Source organism: Cricetulus griseus, chromosome 6 (genome assembly GCF_003668045.3).
Source record: "Cricetulus griseus strain 17A/GY chromosome 6, alternate assembly CriGri-PICRH-1.0, whole genome shotgun sequence".
NCBI classification, from domain to species: domain Eukaryota; kingdom Metazoa; phylum Chordata; class Mammalia; order Rodentia; family Cricetidae; genus Cricetulus; species Cricetulus griseus.
The window spans coordinates 24,407,790-24,420,458 of NC_048599.1; the positions used below are offsets into that span (position 1 = coordinate 24,407,790).

At 39.5% G+C, this 12,669-nt stretch overlaps 1 protein-coding gene across 3 annotated transcripts in view; it reads right to left on the reverse strand.

The window, feature by feature from the left end:
* The window catches only part of Itch (itchy E3 ubiquitin protein ligase), an 86,353-nt gene that overhangs the window by 8,738 nt on the left and 64,946 nt on the right, over positions 1-12,669 (reverse strand). For all 3 annotated transcript variants that reach the window (XR_003486471.2, XM_027421405.2, XM_027421406.2), the window contains 6 exons: positions 11,248-11,336; positions 8,157-8,316; positions 7,143-7,276; positions 6,682-6,822; positions 5,096-5,216; positions 4,407-4,511 (listed from right to left, as the gene is read on the reverse strand). Coding sequence is in view for 2 of the 3 variants with exons in the window: in XM_027421405.2 (XP_027277206.1) it covers positions 4,407-4,511; positions 5,096-5,216; positions 6,682-6,822; positions 7,143-7,276; positions 8,157-8,316; positions 11,248-11,336 (750 nt within the window). In the remaining variant the exon portion in view is untranslated. The remainder of the gene's footprint in view (positions 1-4,406; positions 4,512-5,095; positions 5,217-6,681; positions 6,823-7,142; positions 7,277-8,156; positions 8,317-11,247; positions 11,337-12,669) is intronic.

Genomic DNA, 12,669 nt, shown 5'->3' on the forward strand with positions numbered 1-12,669 from the left:
GTTGTTCTCTGCATCCATATGCAAACCATGCCATCTCTGTACACACAGTAAAGACACACACACACACACACACACACACACACACACACACACACACACACACACGTAAGAGTGAGGTAAGATACCCCTAACAGAGTCTGCCCTGTTACTTTGTGTGGCAAATGTAATAGTCACATGAGTGTGCACATGTATGTTCAGATGCAAATGCCTGTGTGTGGAGGCTGGGGGTCAATCCTACATGTCTTCCTCAATGTCTCTCCATCTATCTTCTGTGTCTTTTGAAACAGTCTCTCGTGGACCCTGCAGCTTGTCCTCTCAGCTATACTAGATGGCTAGGACACCTCAGGGATGCTCCCGTCTCTGCCTCCCAGCTCTGGCATCAAGCTGTGTGCTGCTGTGTCCAGCTTCCCGAGTGTGCTGTGGATTCACATGCACACTTTGATTACAAGCACATTATAGACTCAGCCCTATTCCTAGCTCCCCATGTTACTAATTCTAAGTGTACAATACAGCAGCATTAGGTACATCCATACTATTAACTATCTTGAGAATTTTTTCATCATCCTAAACAAAACTCTCAGAGCCTGTTACCTCAATCCCATATTCCGCCTCAATCAATTTCTACACCTAAAGAAGTGCTTTTTGCATATAACTTTTCAATTATTTAAAAACCAACACATGCCTATGCACCTGGGTGGTGGAAGGTAGAAGGATGACAGCTCAGGGCTCATCATGTAGACTAGGCTGGCCTTGAACTTACAATGGTCCTCCAACTTCCTGAGGACTGAGATTAGAGATGTGTGCCACCAAGCCAGGCCTCAAAACTTGCTTTTTTCCCTCAGTGCAGGGGGCTGAGCCAGGGCCTGTGTAGACAGGGGAAGTGCTCTGCATCTGAGCCCTGATTATCCTCTGAACACCCCTCCCCCAGCCTCAGTGCTTATGATGGAATTTGGGGCCTGGAGCATGTTAACTAAGTGATACTTCCAGCACAAAATTCATGTTTTTCCTACTTCTGAGACACGTTGCTAAGTAACCTAGGCTTCTCTTGAACTCATAATCCCTCTGCCTTAGCCTCTAAGACAATGGCTCTCAAATCTATGAGCCACAACCCCTTGGCAACCCTTCATCTCTAAAAATATTTATATTACAATTCATAACAGTAGCAAAATTAGTTATGAAGTAGCAATGAAAATAATTTTATAGAGTCACCACAACATGAAGAACTGTATTAAAGGGTCACAGAGTTAGGAAGGTTGAGAGCCACTGGGCTTAGACCTATAATTACAAGCATGAGATACCATGCCCAGTTCAAAATTCATATACTCACAAGTTATATTCATTTAAAAAAATTTTTTTTGTTTTATTCACTTTAAGGGCTAAGTGATTTCCATTAATGTACTCATCATTTCTTGTTTGCTCATCCATTAAAATGCAGGTAGGTTAATTTTGCCTTTAGGTAAGCTGGAACAACACTCCTATAAATACTGGCATGCAGCAATATCTGCTTGGGTCTTCAGGTTTAATTCTTTTGAAGTAAAACTGGTAAATCATGTATGTTAACTGTATATTTAAACTGTCCATGTTTTGGTTATTTGTTTTAATTGGAGGGGCAAGGGGGGTTTCAATACAAGATTTGTGTAGCTCTGGCTGTCCTGGAACTCATTCTGTAAACCAGGCTGGCCTTGAACTCAGAAATCTACCTGCCTCTGCCTCCTGAGCACTGGGAATAAAGGTGTGCGCCACCATGCTGGCCTCTTGTTTTTAAGACAAGGTCTCATATAGCTGAGGCTGGTCTTCAACTCCTGATCAATCTTCTTGCCTCCCAAGTGATATTACAGGGATATGGTTACCGAGCCTGGCTACAGTTAACTTTTTGGTGAGCTGCCACACTATCTCCCATTTCAGTACATTACACTCTTAACAGAAATGAAGGTTTCACGTTTTCCACATGCTCATCAAAGGGTATGCCTCTCCTATTTCCTAATGTGTACAAACTCCTATCTAGCGGGGTTTGAATTTGTATATCCTTAAGAATTAAAGATTTTTGAGCATCAGTGACTTGTTTTTATTTATTTTTAGGACCATTTATATTTAATGATGTATAGGCAAGTGTGTCTACCTGTAGGTAGGCACATGTGAATACACGTGCTTGTGGAGGTCAGAGGCATTAAATACCCTGGAACGTTTGAGTCACTGACGGGTTCTATGAACCAAACTTAGGTCCTCTAGAACAGCACCAAGTGTTGTTCTTAACCACTGAGCCATATCCCCAGACCCTATTTTTTATTATTATTATTATTATTATTATTATTTATTGGTTTTTCGAGACAGGGTTTCTCTGTGGCTTTGGAGGCTGTCCTGGAACTAGCTCTTGTAGACCAGGCTGGTCTCGAACTCACAGAGATCCACCTGCCTCTGCCTCCTGAGTGCTGGGCCCTGTTTATTTTTCTAATTACTTGTTTTTGTGTGGCTGTGTGTGAACAGGTAGATACCAATGCATATGAAAGTCAGAGGACAAATTCCACAGTTTGTTCTCTCATTCTACCAAGTGAGTCCTAGGGATTCATCCTTGTTGGCAAGTGCCTTGGCCCACTGAGCCATCTTGTCAGTTCCCTTTAAATAAAAAAAATGAAAAAAAGTAACATTTTATGTGTGTCTTTGCCTGAGTTCATGTATGCAAACCACATGTGTACAGTGTCCAAGAAGGATGTCCAAGAGAACATCAGATTCCCTGAAATTGGAAGCTCAGATGTTTGTGAGCACAATGTGGACATTGAAGACCAAACCAGGGTCCTTTGCAAGAGCAACAAGTATTCTAAATTGCTAGGCTCTCGCTCCAGCCCCATTTTATTTTAAGATTTTTTGTTTTTTATTTTTGTTTTTTGACACAGGGTTTCTCTGTATTGCTTTGGAGCCTATCCTGGCACTTGCTCTGGAGACCAGGCTGGCCTCAAACTCAGAGATCCGTCTGCCTCTGCCTCCCAAGTGCTGGGATTAAAGGCGTGCGCCACCAACACCCGGCTATTTTAAGATTTTTATTCACTGAGTGTGTGCACAAGAGAGCCCCAGTGCATGTGGAGGACAGAGGACAACTTTCAGAAGGTGGTTCTTTCCTGAAACTGAGGGTTCAAACACAGGTCAGCAGAGTTGGCAGCAGGCGCCTTTATAGGCTAAGCCAACTCTTTGGCCCTCAATCTTTTTTCTTCTTTCTTTTTTCCTCATTATTTCTTTTCTTTCTTACTTTCTTTTTTTATTTTGGGCCCTCAATCTTATGCTTTTAGTTGGCTGGTAGTGGTGATGGCACATGTTGCACACCTGTGTAGACTGGTGTGTGCATGCATTTTTGAGTACGTGTTGAGGTCAGAGGCCAATGTTAGGAATTTTCCTCTATCATTCTCCAGCTTTTTATTTTTTTTCCTCCAGTCATGGTCTCTCACTGAACCCAGAGCTCACTTACTGGCTGGAGTGGCCACTGAGTCCCCAGGGTCTTCTATCTGTGTTCCCCAGCACTGAGGTTAGGAGCATGTCTCTGGCTCTGCTTTCCCAAGTGGGTGTTCAGAATCAGGTACCAGTGCTTCCACAGTGAGCACTTTATTGGCTGAACAGCCTGACAGCAGGCATTTCTTTTTTTTTTTTTTTTTTGGTTTTTCGAGACAGGGTTTCTCTGTGGCTTTGGAGGCTGTCCCAGAACTAGCTCTTGTAGACCAGACTGGTCTCGAACTCACAGAGATCCACCTGCCTCTGCCTCCCAAGTGCTGGGATTAAAGGTGTGCGCCACCAACGCCCGGCAACAGCAGGCATTTCTTGAGAGGTCTCCTACAACCCTAAGCCAGATCTAAATCTGCCTTCCAAACATTATATAATTCTTAATGAAGTAGCAATGATCAAAGCCATACTTTATAGTTCCATAAGATTCCAGAAGTATTGATGTCAAATATAAATGACCCTTTCTTTTTACAAGTTTTTTAGACTTACTGATTGTATGTGCAGCACATGTATGTATGTATGTATGTATGTATGTATGTATGTATGTATGCATGCATGCATGCATATGTATGTGCAGAACACACGGCTATGGATGGTTGTGAGTCATCGTATGAGTGCTGGGAACCACTGCAAGAACAAGTGCTCTTTACCAATGGAACTCTCTCTAGCCCCTAAATGAATGAATCATATCTTCTGAAATTAGCTTGTACTCTGGCAAAAGTACAAGGTACGTGTTACTCAGTAACAGTCTTTAGAGGATTCTGTAAAAATCACACTCACTCATTATAACATATTACTGTAATGCACAGTTTAGGACAAAAATTTACATTTTGTTATGTCACTTATTTTGGTAAATTCTAAAAAAAAAATAAAACAAATGTATACTGTGTCTGTCTATAAAAATAAATTTAGAAACAAACCTGCCAAAACCACATGATCTGTTTGCTTGTCCTAGTGTAGTGACGATAGATGGCATGTCTCTGCCAGTCATTCAAATCAATCTCCTGCATTCCACACAAAAGGACCTATATGAATAAAACAAAAACAAAAAGCAAGTTGTTACTTTAGGTAACCAAAATTGTTTCTCCTAAATAAGACTGCCATGAAACAGTGACTGAAGATACACTAAGCAAGTCTCAGTAAACCCAAACCCCCATGTCCTATCCATGTGACTCAGAGTCCTAGTCACGACCCAGGGAGGACAGCTCCCATGTGTGGGGTCTCATATTGAGAGAAATAGTTACTGAATTGCAGAAAAACCTAATGTTAAGACTTTTTAAAAATATTATTGATTTATTTTACGTGTATGGATGTTTGTCTATATGTGTGTTTGTGCACTTCTAGACAGCCTGGTACCCTGGGATCTGGGAACTGAACTCAGGTCCTCTGAAGAGCAGGCGGGGCACATAACCCTTTGTCACCTCTCTAGCTGCAACAACAGTTTTTTCTCAGGTAATGTTCTTCTTTCTTTCAGTATAAATTAAGGGCGTTTCAAACACCTGTTATCGTAAAAAAACACAAATTCCACTAGAAAGATGAAAACACTGGTTTTAAAATAGATACCCAAGGGCATTCACTAGCGTGTTGGAGGAAAAGAAAGGCTCATTACCTCTAACTCCTTTGCATCAAAATATTGTAAATATTGCTGGGGAAGAATTTCATTAAAGCCCTCAAAGAAAGCTTGTGTCTGTTCTTCAACACCTCGAGACAATCTCCACTCAGCTACCATCCTGGCAAGTAAGAATGGAAATTGTATTAGGAAGTTAAGATTTTAAGTTCTACATATAAAATTAAAATTGTAAACATTATTCTAAAACCCTGAAATAGACATAAAAATTAGAGTAGCATGAACGTCTTTTTTTTTTGAAAGAGGGTCTCACAATGTAACCTAGGCTGCCCTGTAACTCATCATATAGCCCAGCCTGGCTTCAAGCCCAAGGCAATCCTCCTGCCTCAGCTTCCCAATGGCTATGATAACAAGTAAGCATCACCATGCCATGTTTGAAAATATTTTTTTTGTTTGTTTGTTTTGTTTTTTCGAGACAGGGTTTCTCTGTGGCTTTGGAGGATGTCCTGGAACTAGCTCTTGTAGACCAGGCTGGTCTCGAACTCACAGAGATCCGCCTGCCTCTGCCTCTCGAGTACTGGGATTAAAGGCGTGCGCCACCAAAGCCCGGCGAAAAAAAATTTTTTTTTTTTGAGGGAATTATTTTCTTTAAACTCTTTTTACCAAAAAATTTTGCAGATTTCAATCTTTTTTTTGGGGGGGGGGTGGTTTCGAGACAGGGTTTCTCTCTGTAGCTTTGGAGCCTATCCTGGCACTGGCTCTGGAGACCAGGCTGGCCTCAAACTCACGGAGATCTGCCTGCCTCTGCCTCCTGAGTGCTGGGATTAAAGGTGTGCACCACCAACTCCCGGCCCCAGATTTCAATTCTTATCTACATCTTTCAACAGTTAAAATCATATAAAAATTTTATTTTGTTTCAGAATATTTTCTTTTAAAACAATTTTAACAAGCAAACAAAGGTGTATATTTTAGGTATTTGAGTTCTTGACAATAACTAACCCAGAAATAGAAGCACATATGTGCAAAAGACAGACCACATACTGGCTTATAACACAAGTTTCAAAACAGAATGTCATCTTAAAGAATGTTCTCTGACCCAAAAGTATCAAGTAGAAAAACAAGAGGAAAAAAGCAATTTGGTCAAGGTGGTTGATTGGCACGTTAAAGGCTCACGTTTGTTTTTTAATCTACTGATCTATTATGAGGCTCCCCCCAACACACACACACACACACACACACACACACACACACACGCAAGCACACACGCAAGCACACACACAGGCCTAGTGAGCTTTGCTTGACTATCACCTTTTAACTATTATTTAACAATCATTAACAAAAAGGCTAAACTCTGTCAAAGGAACGTTGCCTCATTTTCTAAAAAAAAAAAAAAAAAAAAAAAAGAATATTTATTTTTGTGTGTATGTTGTGTATGCCATGTGTGTTAGTGTCCAGAGGACAGAAGTGTTGATCCCCTGGAGCTAGAGTTCCAGATGGTTGTGAGCCGTCTGATGTCAGTGCTGTGAACAAACTTAGGGTCCTCTGGAAGAGAAGCAAGTACTGTTCACTGTTGAGCCATCCCCGTTTGCACCACTCTTCTTGCCTCCTTTTAGGGACACTGCTCTTACCTGATGTATTCCTCCTTATTTTCTTCTGTCACAAGAATATTGCCACCATTGGGTTTCAAATCATGACTCTTAATTTCACCCAGAATTTCTTTATCAACAGAGAAGTACATTTCCAAACCACATTCTTCAATATTGTTTTCTCTGCACAATTGAAATAGGCATTATTTTTTATATGTACATATCAATCATAATTCAAAAGTTTAATTAAATTCACCTTCTGAATTTAAGTAATAACCCTTAAATTATGACAACAAATTCAAAGAAATAGAATATTAGAATCATATTACCTAAGACCTAGGGTACACTTCTATAAAATTTATCATACTGAACATGAGAAAGGTTTGATGTCCATATCATTTAAATTCGATAAAACAATGACATGGTTATAATGTGGAAAACTTCACTAGTACCACAATGAAAGCACATGGATTGTATTTTAATAAATGTAAAAAGAAACTTACTTAACCCAGATGAGAGAATTGTAAAATTCTGGATCAATAGATTCCAAATCCTTAAGTCCAACTGGTTTGTTCAAGATACGCTTATAGAATGGTAAAGAAAACCCGGTATCTATAAATTTTCCATGGAATAGAGCCTATACAGGAAGGAAGCAATACTGTATAAGATAACCATATAAAAGTCATTAAACATCAAAACATTAGATAAGTGTTCCATTCAAAAAATTGTTGAGGCTGGGTGTGGTGGCACATGTCTTTAATAGCACTCCAAGACATAGGTAGGCAGATCTCCAGGAACTGGAGACCAACCTGGCCTACACAGTGATAGTCAAGCCAGCCAAAGCTATGTATGGAGGTGGTCCCTCAAAAACAAAACAAACAAGCAAATACATATGTGTGCTCATGCACACGCACACGCACACGCGCGCGCACACGCACGCGCACACACACACACACACACACACACACACACACACACACACACACACACACACACACACACGATGAAGACCTCACTTCTCTAAAACCTCTATAGGTAGAAAGATGGCTCAGCAGTTAAGAGCACTGGCTGCTCTTCCAGACAACCAGGTTTAATTCCCAGCAACCACATGGTGACTCACTACTGTCTGTAACTCAGGTACCAGAGGATCTCATTCCCTCTCCTGACCTCCACAGGCACCAGGCATTCACATGGTGCTCAGACATACACGAAGGCAAAACACCCAGACAGACAAAATAAAAATTTTAAATTCTGTCGTGACGGGTGGTAGTGGCACATGCCTTTGATCACAGCACTGAGGAGGCAGAAGTAGGTGGATCTCTATGAATTTGAGGCCAGTCTGGTCTACATTGTGAGTTCCAGGACAGCCAGGGCTACACAGAGAAACCCCATCTCAAAAACAAAAACAAAAAATATTAAAAAAAAGGGGGGAGGGGGACTCTGTCACATAATCTGTTGTAATACACAAAAATTTAGTATTGCTGAATGAGTAAGTGCAGTGTTACACCTGTACTTACCATGGCAATAAATCTGCCAATAAAGCGGAAATATTTCAGGTGGTCTGGATTGATGTAAGAAGCGGGGTTTATCTGCAGACAGTAGTTATCCTTCCCTGCATATTCAAACAGGCAATACATTGGGTTCAACACTTCATGTGACAAAAGAAAGAACCATTCTCTGAAATCAAAAGAAAACTCAGGATGAAAAGTCTTGTAGGAAACCAAGTCAACAAATAACAGAGCAGCATTATAGAGTTGTCAGGAATCTGCCTGCCTCAACTGCAATGCTTTTCTAATTTCTTGTTGATTTTTCTTGATTCTGTTCAAACTACATTATGTTACACAGGATATTTATATGCTCTCAAATTTCAAAGGATCTAAGATATCATTAACTTTAAAGACCCTTACTTGATTGCCCACTAAAGTTTTTCTAATCACAATCATAATATGCACCCTAACTTCAAAGATATTAAAATGTGAAAATTGTTAGTTGATAAAATTTTATATAGTCAAGTTTAAAATTTACTATTGGCCCAGGTAATTAGAGCAGCTGAATTACAATTCTGATTCCATCTTCAATTAAGTCTCATAGAATACTTAAGGAGAGCCACTATGCCAAACACCTCATTTTCATAGGGAAAACACTTATTCCAGCCACTCATCTATTAGAATAATGCCCTGAGAAGTTTATTCTTGCTGTGACAGAGAGGGAAGGAGAGAGAGAGGAGGGACAGGCACATAAATTCAGGAGTCAAAGTTGGTTCTCCTTCTACATTTATGTGGGTTCTGGGGACTGAACTCTGGTCGACAGGTTTGTGCAACAATCATCTCACAGCCACCCTGAAGCTCTAATCTAAGTGACTTGAAAACACCAAGTTATGGCCACTATGTAACACGGATGGGTCTATCTGGCCCAATATATTGCGCCATCAGCATGTATCCTAGACCTCTTGTCCTGTTAGCGCACAACCTTTGGTGAGAATGTGGCAAATATAAATACTGCTGGGCATTCTTCTGATTATGAGTGATTTGGCTGTCTCCTAAATGATCTAAGTGTCTGTCTGCAGACACTTATTTTATTTATTACTTGTTTACATTTATTACTTCAGATTACTTCATGTATTTTTAAATAGTTTAACTGCATTTTAGAATTTATTAAGCTATAAAAAATTACTCTGGCTGGAGAGATGGTTCAGTGGTTAAGAACACCAGCTGCTCTTCCAGAGGACTAGAGTTCAGCTCCCAGGACCATGTCAGGCAGCTCATAGCTGGCTGTAACTTTCGTCCAAGGGATCTAATGCTGTCTTCTGGATTCCTCAAGCACTTCGGTCATATGTGTAAGTAGCCATCCCACACACACATACACAAATAATTACGAATAAATCTTTAAAAAAAAAGTGACTAGTAAGATGTACTCACCAGTTAGCATATACAAAGATTCATATTTAAAAAAAAAATCTTGAAGACAGTATTTTCAGTCAGGCATGGTGTCACATGCCTTTAATCCCAGCATTCAGAAGGATCAGGCAGAGACAGGAGGATATCTGTGAGTTCAAGACAGCCAAGGCTATCTATCTATACTGGCTGCTCTTTCGGAGGAGTTGGGTTTGGTTCCCAGCACCCACATGGTGGCTCACAACTGTCTCTAACTCCACTTCCAGGAAAGCAACCCCTTCTTCTGACCTCTAAGGGCACCAGGCAAATACATACACATAGGCAAAAACTCAAGTACATAAAAAATATAAATAAATCTAAAGAATTTTAAAAACAAAACAAAAACCCAAAATATTTCTACCCTTCATAATAATCTAGAAACAGGTATTTGCTCAAAATAATAAAAATATTCAAGCTGTCTTTCCTTAAAATTCTTGCCCTTCCACACTGCTACTGCTTTGTAATTTATTTTTATTTGATTTTAGGTGAGAACGAGTCTCGTGTACCCCAGGCTAAACTTGAACTCTAGATCCTCCCTACTTCTACCTCCAAAGTGCTGGGATTAGTCATGTGCTTAAAATTTTATTACCTACTTAGTTTTAAATATGTTTTTCTTCTATTGTTTATTATCATCATATGTGTGCTGCATGTGAGTGTGTTCAGGTGTGTTGTGTGTGTGTGTGTGTGTGTGTGTGTGTGTGTGTGTGTGTATGTATGTATGTATGTATGTATGTATGTATGTATGTGCAGGTCATAGTACACAAAGGCCATATTGTGCATGTGGAGGTTACACAAGAGTTTTGAGGAACTGGTTTCTCTCCTTCTGTAGGTTTTGGTAACTACACTCAAGTTGCCAGGTTGTGTAGAAAGCACTTTTATCCAATGAGCCATCATGTGGCCCTAGTTAATAATTTTTTATTTTTTTGGTTTTTGAGACAGGGTTTCTTTGTAGCTTTGGAGTCTGTCTAGGAACTTGCTCTGTAGGCCAGGCTGGCCTGGAACTCACAGATGCCCACCTGCCTCTGTCTCCCCAGGCCTGGGATTAAAGATGTGCACCACTTCTGCCTAGTCCTAGTTTAAAATTTTAAACTGGTGTAATACTGTCATGGGATAAGCAAAGCTATCTCTTGCTCAAGGATGTCTTCTAGAGTCTGAATAGTTGCTCCAAAATGAATAGAGCAGAACAAAGACATTCAGCAATTTTCTCATAGTCCTCTATGTTCTCAGCACTAAGTCAATCCTAGGTAGGAACTGAGTCGCTATCAACTTTCTCAGTATTCTAGTGAGAAGGACTTGACACTTCAGGGCTCTAGGTAATACATGGAACAGACAGAAGTTGGTTGACTGACACTGTTTGAGAAAATGAAAACTTACATCTGGCTACAACTTATGTGCCCTAGATAAGTCTCTAAATCTCATCATCTGTAAAATCGTATCCCATAGAGTTACTCTGAGGACAATGTGAATGATGTAGGTGCCATCAACCAGCAGTTCTTAGAAAATAGGCACTAAGTTAATGTTTGTTGAAATTCTGTAGTTGCAGCATAATAAAGCTACAATGGTTTTCTATATGTCATTTTCCTGAAATATTAGATTGAGAAAATAACACTGTGAACAAAGTGTAATGATACCTTTGGAAGAAAGGACTAAGTTCTGAGTATTCATATATCACTACCTTGCTACACCTCCATAATCTAAACCTTCTTCTCCTGGGAAAATCACCCACAAACGTCTTCTCAGATCTTGCGGGCTGAAGCTCATTATCTACAAAACAAAGTGAGAGAACTGTAACTGCAACTGTGGAAACATCACTGTCACTTTCCACTTACTCCATTATAGGTAACTTAAATTCCACATGAAACAGAATGTTTACAATCTAATTCATAGTACACATATATAGAAATACATTATGGTAATGTTTCATATACTTAGGATAAGCATCTATTTTTTATACACGTTATTACACTTCTACATGAAACTTATAAGTTGTTCTATCAATTGTGTAGTGTACAAAGTAACTCTAGGCATGGATTGGGTATTTTCCTTCAATTCCAGTAACATAGGGAAGAGCAGTAGGACTGGTTAGCTTTGATTTTGTTTCACAGTCAAAAGATACATATACTAATTAACAGTGGCTGCAGACTTACTTATCTTTGGAAACAGACACAGAGGGAGTATATAATTATACAGAAAACTACTCCTTTGCCTCCCACAGTGGGTGGATAACAGTGTCATTTTTAGATGTCAAGGGCAGCAGCATTACAAAGCTACAGTAGATAGGTCAATCTGTTTCTCCTTCGCTAAAATTATTTAATTCTGCTTAGGAGAATCCCATAGGGGCCTGCAAGGGATAGTTTGATATGATATCTATACTTTATCACATGATAAGAATAAACTGTTAATAAATATCCAAAGAGGATTGGTAAGTTCTCTCAGTTCCCTACGAAAGAGACACGGACACTCAAAATAGTACAGCCAGTTCTAACAAAAAGTTCAGTGGTTGTGACTGCATGGTTATGATAAACACCCTACATGTGCCATGAACTAGGCACTTGGCTACAAACTTGAGAGATGTCACAAGGTTACAACTAGTTTGAACAATTCCCTTTAACAAGTGCTAATGGGAAGGGACTTTTTTTCTTCTACACATTCCACCATAAACAGTTGTACTATGCTTATAAAAAACACCATTTAACACAATTTTATCCAACATCTATGAAGAAAGCCTGTTGCTAACTTTTAAATTACATCTTATTTTGATATCAGATTTATTACCTTTAAGCAACCATATTTTCTCTTACAAGTGCCCATTTATTTGTTGGATGTCAAATCTAACATGAGTTTTAAATGTTCTAGCACATCATCAAGTCACTGCAAAAGTCTTTAGTTGTAAGAGCATAAAGATAAAAGGCTTGCTTAAGCATGGTCTGCATCTTGTTACTACAGCTACTAGGGAGTTGTAATTGAAAAAAATAAAAAAGTGACAAAAAAAAAAAACAATCATGAGTATGAGGACTAGGAATGAGTAAGCGCTAGGCTGAGGATGGCCATGGAGGCTTACATACATCAGGCCATGAGTATACACAGAATTCTCTAA